This window comes from Peromyscus eremicus, chromosome 3 (genome assembly GCF_949786415.1).
Source record: "Peromyscus eremicus chromosome 3, PerEre_H2_v1, whole genome shotgun sequence".
Lineage (NCBI taxonomy): Eukaryota > Metazoa > Chordata > Mammalia > Rodentia > Cricetidae > Peromyscus > Peromyscus eremicus.
In genome coordinates, this window is record NC_081418.1 from 59654854 (window position 1) to 59675791 (window position 20938).

The 20938-nt window shown below is 53.0% G+C and overlaps 1 protein-coding gene across 1 annotated transcript; it reads right to left on the reverse strand.

The window, feature by feature from the left end:
• Window positions 1-832: 832 nt before the first annotated feature.
• Window positions 833-19021, reverse strand: Wdr86 (WD repeat domain 86). The gene is made up of 6 exons (XM_059256645.1): window positions 18859-19021; window positions 10888-11029; window positions 7833-8253; window positions 3640-3775; window positions 1373-1476; window positions 833-1289 (listed from the first exon to the last, which is right to left on the reverse strand). Exons 1-6 carry the CDS (start codon window positions 19019-19021, stop codon window positions 1113-1115), a joined length of 1143 nt encoding a protein of 380 aa, XP_059112628.1. The 3' UTR covers window positions 833-1112.
• Window positions 19022-20938: the final 1917 nt, after the last annotated feature.

Here is a 20938-nt window from a genome sequence, read left to right on the forward strand (position 1 = left end):
CTCTATAGCAGAGATAACAGTTTAAATAAGGGGTGGGGGGAGATGCTGGTTGTAGTGGTACATGCCTTTCATCCTAGCACTAGGGAGGCGGAGGCAGGCTGATCTCTGAGTTCAAGGACAACCTGGTCTACAGAGTGAGTTCCAGGACAGCTAGGGCTACAGAGAGAACCCCTATCTCAATAAACAGATAATAGAAAAAGGGTTTATTTTTACTTTTAAATTGTATATGCATTTGTTGTGTATAGCTATGTGCAGTGTGGGTGCAGGTGGCCATGGAGGCCAGGAGAGGGCATTTTATCACCTGAACTAGAGTTACAGGTGGTTGTGACAGCCCAGCATGGGTGCTGGGAACCAAACTCTGCAAGAATAGTACGAGCTCTTAACCACCGAGCCATCTCTCCAGCCCCCAGTGGCTCCTGCATGTGTCCAGTGGCTCCACCACATCTGGCATAGTACGGCATTTCTGCACAAGACCAGATGGTCCTACCCAGCTGTTCAATGCCAGACCTTGACAGAAAACCCCTGGATTAATGTCCAAAAATGGATGGGTACTCCAAGGCAGGGGCTCCTGCCAAGCAGGCTGGTTGAAGAGGTTCCTTGCTCCCTGGCCTCTCCCAAGGCCACTGCTGTATAAATGACCTTGGTTCACAAGCCCTCTTCTCAACCAGGAGGGGAGATGACCCAGGCCAGGGGTCAGAGGGCACAGCTGTGGCAGGCCAACGGACCTCCAAAAGGAAACCAAACCAAGAACGACACCCAGAGCACTTTGAGTGACGTGTATTTGAGTTCTGGGGGGGGGGGGGGGTTGTGGCACATGACTGGCCAATCTGACCTGGCTTTTGTAAGTTCACTTCCTCAGCAGGGAGGGCCTGGCAGCATGGGCTTCAACTCAGAACTGGAGGCAGCCGGTTCAAGTCCCTGCCGTGGCTACAAGTGTCCCGGTGGGAAGGCCGTGGCTCAGCACAGGGAAAGGCACCTTCTTCCCCAGTAGGAAAGGTCACGAGGGCAGGTGCGCTCTGCCACAGGCCACTGCAGTTGCAGAGTGCTTGGGAAAGCCAAGAACACTGACAGACCAGCCAGGCCACGGCTTCGACCATCTCCTCTCCGGGGACTCAGGCTGGCTGCAAGGGCACCGGGGCTGCACAGGCCACCTTGTTGCTAAAGAGGCGTGACAGGCTGCGTTTGGCTGCTGGCCCTCGTGGCAAAGGTGGCACTGACTGGAGGCCACGCACGTCCCAGAGGCGCAGAGCACCGTCATGAGATGCTGTGTAGAGCACCTGACCATGTACCTGTGGGCAGGCAGGACGGCTGTCAGCCAGGAGCAGGCCCCTTGCTTCCCTGGGGCAGGAGAGCTGGGAAGGGAGACTCCTACCTGGAGGCAGTTGATGACAAAGCTGTGGCCTCGGAAGACCCTCTGCAGCACTCCTGACCGGGCGTCAAAGGCGCGGGCGCAGGCGTCCCCACTGCCCGTGAACACTGTGGACACACAGCAGTACACTGGGCCCTTCCTGGCTGCCACCTTGCCACCTCCCAGGAATGGGGCACGGTGAGAGGGTGGTCTGACCTCTGCCTGCCCCACAGAGACATCCTAAGGGTCAGGTGGGAAACATCTGGAAGCCTTCTGAGGGCAACTCAGGGTCTCGGTCCTGTGGAGTCAGGGAGGACACGGAGGGCCCCAGGACACCCCTGCTGTATGGACGTCTTTGCACACTCTGGCTGCCATGCCTTCCTTGACTTCCGGTCAGCCTGTGCTGTCCTGAGTGGCCCTGTGTCTCAAGAACCTCTCAGGGCCAGGTGCCCATCTTATACCCTATTGAGTTAAGCAGACTTCTCTGCCCTGTGTTTCTAGGACACTCACCACACCCTGCAGGCTCTGCCCTGCCCATTCATCACCTGTACCCAGGGCTGGGCAGAGCCCACCCACCCTCCTCAGAAAGGGATGCGGCCTTGAAGCAGGGCCCAGGCCCCGTCTGATTGCTGGGTCTTCTTCTGTCATAACGTGGCTTGGTGGTACTCTGGTATCAAGGACACCAGAGTCTCTGGAGTGCTGGCTGGGACAGATGGCTGAGTGCCACCCCTCAGTTTCTGGTGCACTGAGGGGGCCTGCGACTCCTTTTTAATCAGTACTGGTGAGGCTGGCGATGAGGGCCACTTGAAGTAGCCAACTATGGGAGTTCAGTGGTTCACTTACCCTCCTACACTGATTTCCCCAGAAGCCACCCCCTGAACAGGAGACCAGCAGTTCACATGGCAGACAGTGCCGGAAGCATGGAGGTGATAGGGACGAAACCACAGAGGCCTGTTAAGTGAGCAGAGCGGCTCAGGTGGGGGTGGGGGGAAACTGTAGGTCCACCGAGGAGGTAAGGATGCTGGGCCACACACCCTTCAATACCCCTGGTGAGAGAGTGGTCCTGGGGATCAGTCCCCAGCAGCCCTCTTTGCTTAGTGTGAACTGTCAACTTGTCCCAACCTAGAATCACCGGGGAAGAGAGTCTCATTTCAATGCAGAATTATCTCGGTCAGGGTAGCCTGAGGCATGACATGATGGTTAATTGAGGTTGGAAGACCCTGAATGTGGGAGCACCATCTCATGGGCTGGGCCCTGAGCTGCGTCAGTGAGGAAAGTGAGCTGAGTACGCAGCTGGCAGTATCATGGGTTCGCGCACTCCTCTCTGCTCTGGACGACCCACGTGGTGTAACCAGCTGACTTAGGCCCCTGCTGCTGTACCTCCCTGCAACCTGGAACTGTAAGACAACCCTTTCCTCTGAGTGTTTGTGACAGCAGCAGGCGAAACCCCAAGGCCACCTTGTATTTGCCACTCTGGGCCTGCCTAAAGCCAGCCCCTCTAGGCTGCTCCCTGGTCTTCGTATCTATTTCTTACCCTTTCCTGCCTTTGTCTGCACACACTTCCCCTTTTCTTAAAGCTTGAGGGTGCACAGGGCCCCGGGAGGGAGTTTCCTTGCTGGGTTTCCTCAGTTCCTTCCTTGCCTCTCCCCAGACTCAGCAGCAGGGTCCAGCTGCTGGGCATCTTGAGAGTAGACAGGGTCGGGAGCAAAGCCCATTCAGTAGCCTTGTTGGCAAAGACCAAGAACCAAGCTCAGTCATAGTGAGAGGGGCCTATGAGGGTGACTTCGCACAGCTGTGCCAGTTGCCACCAAGGGGAGGGGCAGAGGAGGCCACCTGGCGGTGTCTGGGGGCTAACCATTCTGTGCTCAGTTAAGAGAGCCGTGTCTGACCAGGGAGCAGAGCTATGCCCACACTAAGGCTTGGACATGGGAGGAAGGAAAAATAACTTCTCACGTCAGGCTAACTCCTAGGGTTTCCACTCACAGGCCCAGCCCTATGGGAGTCTAACATCTGCTTCTGTTAGGGGCTCATGAAACTAAATAGGAAGGGAATAGCCATTGGTGGAGCTGAGGAGAAGGGGATGAAGACCCAGATGTGTGACCATTTGGGACCTAGGAGACAAAAAGCTTCCTCCCTCCCCAACAAGCCATTCCCCTTCAGACACCAATGAAATGGAAAGGTAGCCTGGCTCAGAGACGGCAAACCATGGGAGGCAGAGGAGACGAACCAGGAGAGGAAGGGAGAGTGGGCAAACTGGAGTGGCATGGGCAGAGCCAGGACAGATGACTTACAGGTGCCTGCGTGGTACTTGAGGGCACTCACGCTGTGTCTGTGGGCCGGGAACGTGCGCACCATCTCTCCAGTGTGCGCCAGCCAGCACTTAACAGTCCGGTCCGCACTGCCCGAGTACAGGAGCCGCTCTGTGAGCTGTCGGAAAAGCAGGAGGGTCTACCCATGGGCCTTGATGGCCAGGCAGCCCTCAAATCATTATTTACAAGGCGGGAAACGTTGGCAGGTCTCAATGGGGGGAAGCACGGTGACCCCGAGACATACTCCCCACCACCCACTGGAGCACTAGACAGTGCCAGCTCCTCTTTCCACTGGTGAGCCTGGGCCCAGAAGGCAGTGTCCTCAGCCCTAGAAAGCCCTGCAGACCCCAAACAGAACCCTACAGATGCTAGCCAGACATAACCCTGCAGACCTTAGGTGGAGCCCTGCAGATACTAGACAGTGTCCCTCAGACCCAGACAGAGACCCCCAGTCCCCAAGCAGAGCCACACACTCAGACAGAGCCTCTCCACTCCCTCCCCCTCCTCCTCCTCCTCCTCCTCCTCCTCCTCCTCCTCCTCCTCCTCCTCCACAGGCTCACTAATAAAGCCCTGGTCCCCAGATGAAGGCACTCAGGAGAGGTAGCAGAGCCTCCAGAGAGTCAGAGGACACAGGGAGGCTTGTCACTAAGTGGCAAGCTCAGTGCCCAGGCATAAACAGAAGCCCCTGCCTACACACGATCCTCACACACAGCAGTGCCCCCCCCCCCCCCCCAGTACTCCTGCTAATTGTGGACACACTGAGCCATGCTCCAGCTGAGGGTCGGGTCACTTCCACACTCAGCCCCGGAGAGGCCTAGAAGGCTGTTGTCACCACTAGCATGTTGGGTGAGAGAACTGGTACCCAGGACTGAAGGCTGACAGTATACACAACCCCAAATACGGCAGCAAAGGCACTGTGTTCAGACCTTCCTCCAGCTCCTAAAAACTGAGAAAAGCCCTGTCTCTAGGGGAAGAAAAAGATTCCAGTTGCCAGAGACAGAAACTCAGCTCAGGAAATACACAGACGCAGGTCAGGCCTTAAGGGTTTTTGTTGATGTTATTATTATTATTATTATTATTATTATTATTATTATTATTATTATTTGTGTATGTGTGTGTGTGTGTGTGTGTGTGTGTGTGTGTGTGTGTGTGTAGAGAGCAGTGATCAACCTCTGCTGACCCTCAGGCATCCTGAGCTCACTAATTAGGTTAGGCTGGTTGGGCAGCAAGCCATAGGGGTCCACCTGCCTCTGCCTCTACAGGGTGGGTTACAGGCACGTGCCCCCAGCTTTCTTTTCTTTTTCTAATTACTTATTTTATGTATATGAGTCTTCTACCTATCTGTACAACTTATGTCAGAAGAGGGCATCAGATCCCACTAGAGATAGTTGTGAGCCACCACATGGGTGCTGGGAATTGAACCCGGGTCCTCTGGAAGAGCAGCCAGTGCTCTTAGCTGCTGAGCCGTCTCTCCAGCCCCGACACACCCAGCTCTTCTACATGGTGCTGGGATGAACTCAGCTCCTCAGCTTGTGCAGCAAATGTTTGAGCCAACTCCCTAGTCTGTTTTTTCAGACAGGATCTCACTGTGTAGCCCAAGCTGGCTTCAGATTCCCTCCTGGCTTCCCCAGCAGCAGGATTCCAGGTATTCTCAATCACACTTAGGCTGTTAAAAGTTTCTTTCTCTGTTGGGTCATTTCTTCGGTGCTGTGGGATGGTCTGTATGTCAAATGTGTTGCTGATTGGTCAGTAAATAAATCACTGGTTGGCCATTGGCTAGGCAGGAAGTATAGGCGGGACAAGGAGAAGAATTCTGGGAAGCGGAAGGCTGAGGGAGAGAGACTGCCAGCCGCCACCATGACAAGCCACATGGGAAGATCCCGGTAAGCCACGAGCCATGTGGCAAAGTAAAGATTAATAGAAATAGGCTAAATATAAGAGTAAGAGCTAGACAATGACAGGCCTGAGCTAATGGCCAAGCAGTTTAAATAATGTAAGAGTTTGTGTGTTTATTTTATAAGTGGGCTCTGGGACTGGCGGGACTTGGTGGCGGGAGCTGGAGAAAAATTCTCCAGCTACAAATGGCGTCCAACGTGGTGACAAGAGTTTCCACCTAAAAACTGAGAAAAAAGATTCTAAAACGGAGCTAAAAACAGCTTCCTAATTGTCTCTCTCAAATGAGCAGCAGCTGCTGGTTTGAGCTACTGGCGGGTTCCTGGCGTGCATGCTCGACCTGCAGTATGGCGGGAATAAGGCCTCTGCAAGTGGCACATTAAGCTGCGTGGTAAATTTAGCCTTTGCAGGTACAAAACAAAAAAAGAGATTTTTGGGCTACACGCTGCTTGGATAAAAGCATAGACCCACGATAGCTCCCAGAGCTGGCGGTAAATGTAGCCATGTTGGGAAGCTGAGGTGGGCGGAGCCAGCAGCCACAGCTGCTGCAGTTTAAGGCAAGAGATTCACAATAAGACAGATTCAGATGTAATAGTTTACAATGTGTGTAAAAGATACGTAGGCTTGAAAGAGACAAAAAAGGTGATATATAGAGTTATAGAAACAAATACATAGTTTTAAAAAATAAAGTCATTAAAGAGACAGTAAAGGTAGTATAAAAAATAAGCCACGTAAAGATGAATATTACACAGAGAATCTGGATTGTGTTGTCTTTGGGATTCTTAACTGCAGAGAGATATTTGATTGTAAAGGAAGCTGAGTTAAACCAATATGCATATTTTAAAGATATCTTGACTTCAAAATTTGGATATAAGGATATGTTACTTTGGAAAGGAGTCTCTGCTTTTGTTCCCACAGAAAGCCAAAGGCTATGGATTTGTTCCAGATTAAGATACATCAGGTTTGACCAGCCAAGACCCCCTGAAGGTCTCCAATGACACCATGGCCCAGATGATCCAACATCCAGAATGGTTTGAAGGCATCTGGCTCAGACGATACAGCCTCATGGACTATTCCATAATTCTAAAATTTTCTTTGTTTCCCCATAAGATACAGCGCCCCCCTCCAGCAGGAAGTAGTAAGAGAAACTACGCCCAAATTCCCAAATATACCAAGCTGACTTTGGAGATGTGTAAAGGTTAAAACCTTCCTTTTTAAGAAAAGAAAAGGGGAAGTGCTGTGGGATGGTCTGTATGTCAAATGTGTTGCTGATTGGTCAGTAAATAAATCACTGGTTGGCCATTGGCTAGGCAGGAAGTATAGGCGGGACAAGGAGAAGAATTCTGGGAAGCGGAAGGCTGAGGGAGAGAGACTGCCAGCCGCCACCATGACAAGCCACATGGGAAGATCCCGACGAGCCATGTGGCAAAGTAAAGATTAATAGAAATAGGCTAAATATAAGAGTAAGAGCTAGACAATGACAGGCCTGAGCTAATGGCCAAGCAGTTTAAATAATGTAAGAGTTTGTGTGTTTATTTTATAAGTGGGCTCTGGGACTGGCGGGACTTGGTGGCGGGAGCTGGAGAAAATTTCTCCAGCTACACTTCGGCCCTACCTCCCCTTTGTCTGGATATATTTTCAGGAATCTTCTTCTTCAGTCAACTTACTGTTCATTTTCCTGGCAAGGTCTGCACTGCTGAGATCTGACAGTATCTCCCACAAAGCATAGGCTGGACACTTTCCCAGTGCAAGAGTGTGGGTGGGCCAGGGCCAGGCATAATGGCGCACACCTTTAATCCCAGCACACATGAGGCGGGGAGGCAGGTGGATCTCTGTAACTTCAAGGCTAGCCTGGTCTACACAGAATTCCAGGATAGCCAGGAGTACACAGTGAGACCCTGTCTCAAAATCAATCAATCAATCAATTAGTTAATTAATTAATGATTGTAGGGTTGGGGATGCCAAATAAAAAGTGTTTAGTGAGCTGGGCGTGGTGGTACATGCCTTTAATCCCAGCACTCAGGAGGCAGAGGCAGGAGGATGATCTCTGAGTTCATGGCCAGGACAGCCTGGATGACACAGAGAAACCCTGTCTTGAAAAACAAAATTAAGAAAGGTGTTTAGGCCACGAGAACTCTACCAGCTCCACACGTGAGAGAACTGACGGACAGATGCAGTGAACGGACGGGCACTGTGAACGAAGGCTACTTGAGGCTGTGTTCCCCTCGTCCCTTCCTCCCACAGCAGGACATGCAGTCTGGCAGCAGTCGGGCAGGCCTCACCTCCAGACAGATGACAGAGCCCTGGTGCTCCCGGAACACCCGCAGCTGCTGCCCACTCAGGATGTCCCACGCACGGACGGTGGCATCCGTGCTACCTGTGAAGGCCGTGTGGCTGGAGACATCCAGCACCAGGCACAGCACTGCACCTGTGTGGCCCCGAAGTGTCTGGTGGCAGCAGCCACTGGCCACCTGCCACACCTTGGCCGTGTCGTCTGTGCTGCCGGTCACTAGCAGCCCGCCACCCATGGCGGCCTCCAAGCAGGGATCACTGGGCAGGTCCTTGGGGGCCGAGTAGGCTAGTGTCAGCACACAGTTGCGGTGGCCCCGGAACTCCTTGGACACTTGCCCTTTGTCCACAGTCCAGGCACGTGCGGTCCGGTCATAGGAACTGCTGAAGAGCTGGTCATCTGCAACTAGGATCCTGTGGGTAAGAGGGCAAGGGGTCGGGCTCAGAACACCCAGGGTTGAAGGAATCCACCCGGCCCTCACAGGCTAGCCTTGGCCCCGTCACAGACAGCCTCCAGTCCCTGCCCTGCTCCACACTCACTTTCCAAGGTCTAGCTCGAAACACCACATGTCCACTGTGCCCACCCCCCAGCCACCTCTTCATTCTCAATTCTTTCCCTCTATGACAAACCTGCAGGCCTGACCTGTACCCCAGCAGGGACCCTGTCTCTGGGGCATGATTCACATAACACTCCATCCAAGCCAGAGACACAGGAGGAAGAGGGACACAGGGCTTTCTGTTTAAAATAGGAAAAAGCCGTTCGGGGAGCTGAGGCAGAAGGACTGCCTTGAGTTCAAAGCCAACCTGGGTTACATAGTGAGTTTGAGGCAAGCCCCAGGCTATACAGTGAGACAGACCCTGCCTCAAAAAGCCTGCTCTCACACTGCTAAATGCTACAACCTCCCAGAAAAACACATTTGTCTTCAGAGAACTTTGCACAGAACTCCCAAGGGCCTGTTTACACGTCCTTGTTAAAAAGTCTAGACTCACCAGGTATGACCCACGCCTGTAATCCCAGCACTCAGAAGACAGAGGCAGGTGGATCTCTGAGTCTGAGGCTAGCCTGGTCTACATGGCGAGTTTCTGATCTGTTGGGAGTCAAAGAACCCCCTTGACAAGAACCTATGATGTTCTGGGGGTGCAGCCCCATAAGGGGTGCTCGAGGCACTGGGGTTCTCAATGGTTAATGTTGCCAACTTGGTAAGATTTAGGATCACCGTGGAAACAAGCCTCTGGTACATCTGTGACCTTCTAGATTAGGTTAAGTGAAGTAGGAAGCTCCATCCTAAGCAGGTGACACCATTCCCTGTCTGTGGTCCTGGGCTGAATAAAAAGGAGAAAGTGAGCGGATTGTCAGTGTGACCTGACTGGCGGCTGTCTCCTGCTCCTGCGGACACGCCCTCCCTGCCGTGATAGACTGGCTCCCTTTATTCCTTTTTGCTTTCTCTGGGGGTGAGTGATGTCCAAGCAATGAGAAAAGAAACTAACACGGGCTAAGTGGCCCTGGGCAGATGCGGCAGAATGTACAACAGGGACGTCAGGCCACTGAAGGATGGTGTGCTCGAAGCTCACACACACAGAGCCTAGCTCTAAAAACAGAAGTGAGTTCCAGCCTCTCACCCATTTGGGAACACAGTCATCGGAGTATGTCCTTCGTGTGGTGGATTTGGAACAGCCACTGATGGGAAACAGTGTATGTGTGTGCGTTTGTGTATGTTCCGTCTGTGCATGTGGATTGGACACATGTCGAGCACACGTGTGGACATTCCTTTGTATATGTATTTGATGCATCTCAGTTATGTATGTGTTGTGTATATGTATGTTTATATGAATGATCTTGTTCATACATATGCATGTTGCGTGTATGCTGTATGTACGTGTGTATCCATGTGCTGTACCTTTGTGTTGCGTTATGTATATTACCTGTGTGTGGGCATAGATGTTAAACCTTGAAGAGCATAGTTTCCGCCTTGTTTAGAGAAGCTTGTGACTGTTCCCTAATCAACAACCTGAGGACAAGCTGGTCATCTGAGGCATGGACCCTCACCCACCTAGGCTGGCTTCTGACAGATGCCTCAGTTTCTGTTTTTGTGGAGAACATTTTTTGTATAGACAGGAAAGGGAGGGATTCGGAGACAGGGTCTCCTCTAAGCCAGGCTGATCTAGAGCTCATTCTGTACCCAGGCTGGCCTTGAAGTCACGGAAATTGCACTACCTCAGTTTCCCAAGTTCTGGGACAACAGAAACAAGTTACCATGCCCGGCCAATGACAGACATCTTACTGGGAAAGGCCAGTTTGAACTGTGAGAGCTTTCTCCTTCTAAATCTAGCATCTCCTGCAGACACCTTCAGACTGTCCAGCCGCCATCCGACGTGGGCTCTGGAGCGGCAGTTAGATTGAGTAGCTAATCTGCCTGTCTGGAGGCCCACACAGCACTCAGAGCCCGCCCCCCCCCCCCCCCCCGGGCTGCAGCACAGTCTCTCCTCTGTGTCCACAAAGAAAGGCCCTTGGGTCTTTCCCAAGCAGGGACTCTCCCATCAGTGTGACTCCACGGGTTCCAATGCTAGGCATCCACTTGGAACTTGGGAGCCCTGGGTAACTATTGTGTGTCCTAAAAATAACATCAAGTTGATCTGGTCAGCAAACAAATTTCCACTGCTCAGGTCCAACCTAAATTCAACAAGGAAAAAAATTCAGATCCCGAAGAAGGCCAGGAGACCTTCAGTAGCCATAGGAAAGGAAGTTTAAAAACACCACCAACTGCATCTCCCTCCTCCTCTGAGCCCCTAGCTGTCACTGGGGTCATATAAGGTGTCTCCTCTGGAATTCGCTCCCATCAGTGGGTGCTGTAGCTCCACTTCCCCACACCCAGAGGGGCAGTCAGGGTGTGTGGCTCCCAGGACAGACAATGCTAATATATGCTAACGATGCCTCTTTCCTGTGGCTCCTCTGCCCGATCATCCCACTACCACAAGTGGTTAGCTGCCCTGCTTAGAATCAGTCCTCCATGTCTGTCTTCTTGGCCCATGCCCCGGGGCTTGGCTGACCTGTTCACGATGGACGTGTGCCCTCGGTACACCTGCAGACACTGCCCGGTCCTAACGTCCCACTTCCGGATGGTGCAGTCGGCACTACAGGTGAAGGCGGCTTCATCCTCCAGCTGGCAGAAGGTCACATAGCTCTCATGACCTACCATGAGAGGAAATGTGAGCTGGCCAGGAACCAGCTCTTCTTTTCCTGTGTGTGCAAGCAGATGCATGAGAGCAGGAGCATCTGAGGTAAGTCTGGGAGACTAGCCCTCCTTCTATCCTACAGACCAGCATCTTACTTTGTAGCCCAGGCTAGGCTTGAACTCACAATCCTTCTGCCTCAGCCTCCAGGGTGCTCACTCAGATCCCAGGAGTAAATTGCCATGTCCAGTGAGACTGGCCCTTTTGTGATTTGTTTGTTTGTTTGTTTGTTTTCAAGACAGGCTTTTCTCTGTGAAGCAGTCCTGGCAGTCCTGGGATTCACTCTGTAGTTGGCTTCGAACTCAGATATCTGCCTGCCTCTGCCTCCCAAGTGCTGGGGTTAAAAGTGTGTGCCACCACTGCCCAACTCCCTTTTGTGGTTTTTAAACCTGTCTCTCTCTCTTTCTCTCTCTCTCTGTCTCTGTATGTGTGATAGAGAGGTGTGTGTGTGTGTGTGTGTGTGTGTGTGTGTGTGTGTGTGTGTGTGTGCGCGCCAGTGGACACATGGAAAAGGATTGTCTGGTCTGCCCTACCACTCTCTGTGTGTTCTCTTGAGAGTCTCTCACTGAACTTGGAGCTGGGCTGAGGACAGGCCCCAGTGATCCTCCTGTGTCCATCTTCCACAGCACTGGAGGTTACAGTAGTTTGCAAAAAAGCACCCTCAGCCTTTTACATAGGTTCTGGAGATCTGAATTCAGGCGCTCCCAGCTGAGCACCAAGCCCCCTGATTCACTGACCATCTCCCCAGGACCTGCTCCCCTTTTATTTTGAGACTTTTTCCATGTAGACCAGGCTGGCCTTGAACTCCTAATTCTCCTAAATCTACCTCCCACCATTGGGATTAAAAGCATGTGCCACCACACCCAGGTCTTTAATCTCATTTGAGAATTTCCTTTCATAGCTGGAGTCAGGCAAACAGGAATTTTAGCAATCTCTCCGGCAGGATCAAGCTTGTTAACTTTTTTTTTTAGGTCCTGGGTTAAACTTAGCTTGGAAGAACTTGACGTCCTGGGTTCTAAGAAAGAGAATTTTAATAAAAGCTCTCGGTCTTCCGGGAGAGCGCATGCCAGGCTGCTCTGAAAACAATGCAAGAATTAAGTAAACCCGTAAGAAACGGCAGATTGTGTTTCCCCGAATACACAAGTTGATGAAAAAGCTGAGGGCAAATCTGTTTGGCAAAACATAGCCCAGATTTTTGCCAGAGTTTATAAATATTTCTTAAAGTTGTCAACAAACTTTCCCTGAGACCAGTCTGCCTCCCTCTTCCAAATGCCTCTTGGGAGCTGAGATACCCCAAGAAAGGCAGCCAAGGTGTGCCAGGCCTACCGGGTACTGGCATGGCATGACTCCAGGCCCCCCTAATGACTTTGTATGGGAGTTACCTCCCATAGCCCCCTAATAACCCTGGATGGGCGTCACCACCCATGGCTCCTAAGGACCGTGAGCCAAGGCTGGCTGAGGCCCAGAGCAACTGCTCCAGCAGCGCCCAGCTGCCGACGTCCCGTCGACACAGTGGGTCAAGTGCAGGAGTGAACCATAAATCGAACCATGAAGAAGCACCTGAGAGCCACGTGGAGCTACTGGGCAACGGCTCCCCGGTTTTGTGGAACCGCGGAGGGAGCCTGGCTGCTGAACCTGAGGTGGGGGCAGCTCTGTGGCACGTTAGGGAGAGGGCTGAACACACAGACTGAAGAGACACTAAATCAAAAGCAACAGCAGTTTTCCCTGTTTCTGACTGCAAGCCAGGCTGACCCAGCAGCCCTCTGCAGCCAGACACTGAGCCAAGGGAGGCTCCCTCGGCACCCAGGACTCCACTGAAGGCAAAGGCCCTCTCCAGTCTCCATAGCTCACCCCCCAAGCAGCAAACACACCCGCTTGGGTCGTGGGTCAGAGCCTGCCAGCTGAGGGCCTGGACGCTGCTGTGCCTGTCCCTTGTCCACCCCCCAAATCCCCACCCCACCCCGGTACTCTGTAACCAGTGCCATCAAAAGACTGATGGGCCAGACCCAGGGCTGGTGGGGTCACCACTGAGGGTGGGAGGAGCTGTGTCTGCCGGCTCCGGACCTATCACCTCCAGGGACCTCAGCTTTCAGCTGTTGGAATTGTGCAGAATAAGCAAAAAACGCCAAGCTGAAAGTAAATATTTTTGAAGGGATAAAGAATGCAGATAAGATGTAGTTATTGCATTCAGAAGAGCAGCCCTCGGGGCTCCTGCTGAGGCAGCGGCCCTTCTCGCCTCCCTGGGCACTGAGGGTTTGCCAAGATCTGCTGTTCCCTCTGCACGTAGGAAAAGTGGCCCAGGACCCAGGGCCGCAGGGGACACAGTATGAAACAAGTCCTCTTTTCTCTTTCAGTCCCCAGGATCACACAATAAAGCAGCTGGCCACCCCAACTGCCACTCGGTGACTGCACCACATAGTAACGCATCCTTACAAGCAGGTACTGTAATTTGTGCAGAAAAGTACACTTGCTGGGTGGCCCCTGGTTGTGGGAGCCCACAGAGGTTTTCTAGTTAGATCTGAGCTTGCTTTACACAGCAGGGCTGCACCACGTGCTTGGTTACAAAGTGTTTGGAAGGGTTTGCACTTGGCTCTGCTAGGGGGAGGTCTTTTGCTCCACCCCTTGGCATTTCTATAATTGCCCTTTAGAAGAGACAGGAGGGGCTGTTGGGTATTGACCTAGGCCCTCCCAAGGCTATCCTGTGTTTCTGTCCTTCCTCTCGTCGTCTAAGTATCTCTTTCTATCTAAATGTTTCTCACTTCTCCCTCGTCAAGAGTTCCCTAGGATAAAAGAGGGAGCGGGTCTCCCACTTCCAGTAGGTTTCACACTGTGGGAGACTTTAGGCCAAAACGTTACCTCGGGCTCTGACACAGAGGGCTGCCTCGGGCTGCCCGTGGCCCTCCAGTCAAGGTCCCCTTGCCCCAGAGGAGCCCTCCCCCCAGCTGCCTCCAGGCTGTTGTAGCTGCATTGCCCCCTGGGTTCTTTGTGTCCACTTTGTGGCGTCGCTTTCTTAGATGCTTATGAATTACCCTATGTAAAGGGAGCCAGGACCTTGACTGGTACCGCCCTTCAGCAGGTGACATCTGGCACTTAGATGTGCCAGAGTGGACATTGTCCAAAGCACCAGGATCATGGTCTATCTGCAGGCTGTCACTCAGAACTGAGAATCACATCAGGGCTTCCTGGATTTCTGTGTGGGAATCAGGTCCATCGGTCCCAAGCTGCCACCATCAGCTGTATAAGACACGGCCTTCTCCTTCAGCACCAGCCCAGCCATGACCCTCCCACAGCCTCACCCAACACTCTGGCACCTTTCCCCTTAGCCTTCTGAACAGGCAACAGGGAACCTACCCCTGAACCTCCAAAGTGTGGTCACTAAAACAGACGACATCTTCATGGAATTCTTCCTTGAGCAAATACTGATTTGCTTATGTGTAGCAGGCCTCCCAGTACTCCTCTATGCCTTGTAAGGGGCTGGACAGACAGCTCAACAGTTAAGAGCGCTGGCTGCTCTTCTAAAGGACGTGGGTTCAATTCCCAGCACCCCCACATGGCTGTTCATGACTATCTGTAACTTTAGTCCCATGGGCTCTGACACCCTCTTGTGGCGCCATCAGGCACACATGTAGTACATAGACATACATGCAGGCAAAACATTCACACATATAAGATAAAAAAATCTAAAAATAAATTTTAAATGCATGAGTTGTTAGCTTACAAGAAAAACAAATCAAAACAAACAAACAAACAAAAACCGGATACTCCTCTCCTCATTCAGCCCCTCCCTACATGCCTCTTTTCTCCCTGACCCTCAAAGCTAACAGTTAACACTGTGCTTGGGTCCTGTCCCAGGCCAGCGCCCTCCCCTGAAGCTTGCAACCATGAGTGACTCACAAGAGATGCTGAGGCCAAAAAAGGATGTAGAGTATCCACAGTGGCCTAGAACCTTCAGGTCAAGTCCCTTACTCCATTGGGAACCAAACAGGGCAGCACAGACATCTCAGGATGTTTTCTCAGGTCAGGACCCAGTGTCCTGAAGGACATGGATACCCCACAGAGGGCAAAGAGGGGGCTGGAGACCACTACCATGCCAGCAATCCTCTTCCCAAAATAAGTGCCAGTCAACCCTTCTTCACCAGTGTTCACCCCTGCATCTGAAACCATCCCTTCTAAATGTGTGTGTCCGCAGCGGGAAGCCTGAGCATTCCAGTCCCACTGATGCTGCTCTGTGACTCTTCTGAGACTCTTTAGAGAGTTCCAACAGAAATGATCTGCCCAGCAATCTCCACTTCGTCTCCATCCCAGTCCCTGGTCCAAACTTCCCCAAGCTCTGGAAGATACTCAGAAAACCCTCCAGCCCAGACAGCCTCAGCTGCTGAGAACTGATAAGGAAACTTGAACACACAGTCCAGTCACCAATCTCAACCGCTCTGCCCAAGGAATCAGGGCTGTCCAAACAATAGGCAGGAATCCCATGGCCTTTGCAAGCCTAAGGCTACACAAGGGTCCAAGCCCTCCACAGGAGCTGAAGGATGCCTGCATTCACGGGCAGTTCACAGGGATGAAAGCTGCCTCTAGCTGGCTGTATGGCCTGGGCACAGCTTCCCTGCAGCAGGACCCTGAGGAGAAGCAGTAGCCACAAGCAGTGGGCTGCTATGGACCAGTCTTGCCACCCTGTACAAGTCCTCTAGTTCACTCCCACTTGGGGGATGCTGAGGCTACACTCACCTCCAGGCAGCATCCAGAAAACACAGGACATTCTGCAATAATAACTAAGTCTGCCTTTGTCCATCTCTGGTTCATAAACTGGTGTCAGTGGGGCTTGCAGAAATGGCTCAGTGGCTAAGAGCACTAGCTGTTCTTCCAAAGGACCCGGGTTCTATTCCCAGACCCCACATGGAGGCTCACAACCATCTGTAACTCCAGTTCCAGAGTATTTGATGCCTTCTTCTGGCTTCCTTGGGTACCAGGCACACAGTTGGCGCACAGACATACATGCAGGCAAAATACCCATACACATAAAGTAAACCCCCATACACATACATACACACACACACACACACACACACACACACACACACACACACACACAAAGCACAGTTCCTGAGGAACACCTAAGGTTAATATCTGGCCTCCATATACAGGTACATACACTTGCATTCATGTATGCCCAAAACAAAAGGGGTGTGTATGTGTAATCAATCCTACTAATATCTCAGGAGGAAGCTGCTGGGGGAGACCTTGTTTTTCCCAGGTGAAGGGAACACAAACAGAAAGACACCAAATAGCCACACTGACTCGTGCAAGCTCAGTCATAATCAGGAAAAATATCTTTGTCCCTTTCATCCTGGTACAGTTTTGAAATGCCAGCCTTTAGAAACAAAGACTCAGAGTCTTCACCCTGGCAAGAACAGCCGAGGCAGGGAATCTTCAACAGTTTCCCCTTCAGTGGGGTGGCTTTCCACTAGGCCAGGCCAGGCATCCCTCACTGGGAAGCTGTGTTATGTTGACGGGACACACAGCTGTGAGGGCCACTAACGTAGGTGTGAAGGATGCTGGGTGCCAGTCACAGCTGGGCTCAAGGATGGGCCCTGGAAACTTGGCAGGATTCCAGAGCTGCCCTGGGACAAGCCACTGGGCCAGAACCAGCCTGGGAGGCCTAGACTTTCTGAGGAGAAGCCTCCTTGACAAACAGGAGTCCCACTGGAGTCCCAGGCATAAGCGCTCCACAGGCTGGCTGTGCACTAGTCACCCAAATCCTGATGAAATAGCGATTGGAAACACCAACCAAGCCTGGCATCCTGTAGAGCCTCTGATTTCAGGTATTTTGGAGGTGGAGGCAGGAGGATCAGGAATTCAAAGTTACAAGGTGAGTGTGCTGGCTAGTTTTAAGTCAACTTGACACTAGCTGAAGTCATCTCAGAGGAGGGGACCTCAATTCAGAAAATACCTATAAAAGATTAGACTGTAGGCAAGCTTGCCGGCCATTGTCTTAGTGATTGACAGGGGAGAGCCTACAGCCCATTGGGGGCTGGTGGTCCTGGGTTCTGTAAGAAGGCAGGCTGAGCAAGCCATGGAGAGCAAGCCTGTAAGCAGTACTCCTCCATGGGCTCTGCAGCAGCTCCTGCCTCCAGGCTCCTGCCCTGCTTGAGTTCCTGTCCTGACTTCCTTCAGTGACAGCAGTGTTGTAGAAATGCATAAGCCTAATCAACCCTTTCCTCCCCAGCTTGCTTTTAATTATCTTGTTTCATTACAGCAACAAGAACCCCAACTAAGACAGTGACTTTGAAACCTGAGGGTGACATGAAACCCTGCCTCAAACCAAAATCAAAGCCAAGCGGTGGTTGTGCATGCCTTTAACTCTAGCACCCAGACTCTGAATTTGAGGCCAGCCTGGTCTACAGAGTGAGTTCCAGGACAGCCAGGGCTACACAGAGAAACCCTGTCTTGAAAGAGAGAGAGAGAGAGAGAGAGAGAGAGAGAGAGAGAGAGAGAGAGAGAGAGAGAGAGAAAGAAAGACACACACACACACACACACACACACACACACAAACAAATCAAACAAAAAGCCAATTCCAAGGTTCTCCTCTGGGGAATCTTTGGAGCCAGGCCAAAGAACCTGCACTCCTAAGAACCCCAGACAGTCTTTTCTTTGGGAAACAATGCATATCTTACTTGAGCTAACAGCTCTCCTCCTAAGCGGGGCCTGTCCGTGAACGCTGGCTGTGTGGAGAGGAATGCGGACCAGTTTGCAGCCAATTCCCCATCTTCACACCAGCTCCCAGGTACCTGTCAATCCAATGTTCCTCCCTTCGGGGCCATGAACTAGCTACCTTACACTGTTTTCACCTAAAACTGATAGTGGAGGAATGAAGCAGTTTCAAGACTAACACTGTCTTTCTGGAGGGCTTGAGCCGGGCCACCCAGCATTTGCTGATCGTGGTGGAAAAGCTGGAGATAAAGAGCCATACCTTGTGCAGAAAGCTTAGCATGCCTCAAGCCTGCATGCGCTACTGCAGAGGCCAACAGCAGGTCTGAGGGGGCTCCACAGAGCATCGTGGGGAGCACCCAGGACAAGGCTGCTCAGGATTCGAATAGAATTGAATCAATGGGTGAATACCCGGGACACATTGTAAATTCTGCGCATGATAATTCCGTGTTTCCTTTCAAATATGCAAGATAGACTCGACCCCACTTCTCAGAAATTGGAATCAATCTTCCTCTTTCTTCTGGCCATAACTGACACGAGGCCAAAAAGAGCTGAGGGAGGGGGGTTGGGGGGGGGGAGTTCAAATCTCAAGGGTGCTCCTCAGCCCTGGACAAGTCCCTAACGTAGTGACATCGGTTCGTGTCTGGGTTAGGGTCACAGTGTGAAAACAGCCCACAGCAGCGTGGATCCTCAACAACCTCTACTGTTACAAGGGCCCCCAAGTGGAAATGTCGGCCAAGGGTCACCGGGTCAAGGAGTGCCGCAGGAAGTGTTCTTTAAGGTATGGGCGAGACTTTTTGTTTGCAAAAAATTTTGTCATGATAAAGATTGCATGGGACTAGTCGACAAAATCATCTTGCATTAGGGTGCGCGCCCCTTAGTCACCCGCACCCAAGCACCCTCGGACTCTCACGGCGCCCCACCACGAGCTCAAGGGTTGGGTGAGCCCCCGGATGCGAAGGAGCTAGAGCTCTACTCTTCCAGAAGGGGACTGCAGGCCCCGGAAGAGTGAGGTCCGGGGTGCGGGGCAGGTGAGCATGGCGAGGCTGAAAGGGTCGCGAGCACGCGCGCTCGTCTACCTTGCAGGAGCGCGCAGCACTGGCCGTCCGCGGTGCTCCAGAGGCGGGCCGTGCCGTCCTCGCTGCCCGTCAGCAGGCGCTGCCCGTCGGGGCTCAGACTCAGCCAGTTGATGCCCCCGCGGTGGTCCGCACAGACCCTCAACGCCGACCCGCTGCTCCCCATCGCCAGGCGGGGGTAAAGAGGCGCTGTGGCCGGCTAGAGAGCGGTGCTCCAGCGTCCGCACGTGGTCCTGGCGGGGCCCGGACGGACAGCGGCCATCGCAGGGGGGACCTGGTGCCCCGCTCCTGCAAAGGCTCGCGGTGCGGCGGGGAACAACAGGGACTCTGAGTCTCCACCGGTATCCCCCGCTCGCGCGGCTCCGACACAGAGCTCCAGGTGAGACCTCCCCTCCTCGGAACCGTCTCGGGGCGCAGGGGGGCCGCCTCTGCCTCGGGGTGCGCCCACCCGGTCTGAAGCGGGCAGAAGAACCCGAGAAGCGGAGCGCGGAACAATACAGTCCAGCCTGGCTCCTCCTCAGAGACCACCCCCCAACCTGTCCCCTCCCACTTCTTCGGCCGCGCGCCAACCCCCACCCCAAGACGCCCTGGTCGTCCTTTGGGAACAGAACTGAGATGCTACTGTGGTCCCGGCTTGGGGACCGCTTCCACGTGTTCCACGTGAGACCCTCCTAGCAGTCTAGGCTGGGTTCTGTCCCCTGCTATTCCAGCTGTCCCTGTCCCCAGAGCTCAGGGCGAGGAAGAAGTGGACATAAGAGTCTGGAGTCTTGGGGGAACCCCCGATGATGGGAGCTGGGGAGCCCCGAGTCCACCCTCCCTGGGAAAACACGAGCACACACCGAATTCTACCAGGGCCGGGCAGGGGAGGGCTGGATCCCGGGCCTTGGGGTGGGGGGTAGGGGCAAGCCCAGATGGGAGAGGTCAGGTTTGTCCCTCCCACACCCATCACCACCCCACCCCCTACGCCCTCAGCAGGGCGCGCGCCTCTGAGGTCCCACTGAGGTCTGGCGGAATTCTACACCCGGCCCGCAGCCCTCCCGGAGCTCAGTCGGCTGGTTCCTATTAGAGCAGTTCCGGGTGTCGACTTTGCTGGGGGGCGGGGAGGGTGACCCCCCTACACACACTCGGATCCTCCAGGTCCTAAAGGTAGCAGGGTTTCTCAAACCCTCCAGGGCTCTTTTTGTAGTCCAAGCAGAGAGGAAAGAAAGCGATGGTTTCGGGGAGCCGGCCCCCTGGGTAATGTGATGACCTGCCCTGCCCACTCTGGCTGACCCTGTTCAGTTCCAAGAAAACCCCAGAAACGGGTTCCATGGAATAGCCGGCTTTATTCCCCGAGTGGCGCAATCAAATAAACGTGTTTTTCCTCCCAGCAGAGGGTATTAAGGAGTGTTTTGATGGGCTCTTGCGTGTGGAGGAAAGAGGCTGCCGACGATCATAGAAAGGGTAAAGGACTCAGGATCCAAAATGCCTCTAAGGGCCCATCCTGAGTTCATCTAGTACCTTGACCTTTACAGGGCCTTTGCCTCATCCGGTTGTGAAGACAGGTGGGTCAGGGGACATTGTAAAGGAGTTGGAGAACAGCCAGGCATAGGTGGTGTGAACATATTCACAGCCTCAAAGAGCTTGCCCAGCAGGGGATCGGGCAATAGCCACCTTGGGGTGGGGGTGGGGGGGCAACACTTCCAAGGTGGGTCACATGATATGAGCAAAATGGGACTCCTCTACTTCTGGTTTGTCTACTAGTCCCCAGGAAAACATCTGTTTGCTTCCTCAACCCCAAACCTGCAGAGGAACCAAAGCTGTCAGTTCATTTCTCGGGTGGGTTTTGTACCCCGTGGCTGTGCTTGTGTAGTTACTGTGTTGGCTAGGGACGTGTCTCTGCCCTTTTCCTTTACAGGCTAGCTGGAAAATCCAGCAGGATTTTCCTGGAGACCAGAAAGTTAGAAAGCAGCATCCAGGTCCTTTGGGCCTGGAGTCTTCTCCACCTAGAAACAACAAAGCTTGAGCTCCAGAAGCCAGGTAGGGCAGCGGCACAGCTGATATCAGCAAAAACTGGTGTGAGTGTGGTCCCAGGCCGCCAAGC

What these genes read in the sequence shown, in the direction of transcription:
- Wdr86 (XM_059256645.1), bottom strand. Translation starts at nt 19,021, where the DNA reads ATGGGGAGCAGCGGGTCGGCGTTGAGGGTCTGTGCGGACCACCGCGGG. An exon ending in GTGCTGCGCGCTCCTGCAAG is followed by an intron (nt 11,030 to 18,858) that starts GTAGACGAGCGC and finishes CTCTCATGGTAG; the next exon opens with GTCATGAGAGCTATGTGACC. An exon ending in CACACGTCCATCGTGAACAG is followed by an intron (nt 8,254 to 10,887) that starts GTCAGCCAAGCC and finishes TCTTACCCACAG; the next exon opens with GATCCTAGTTGCAGATGACC.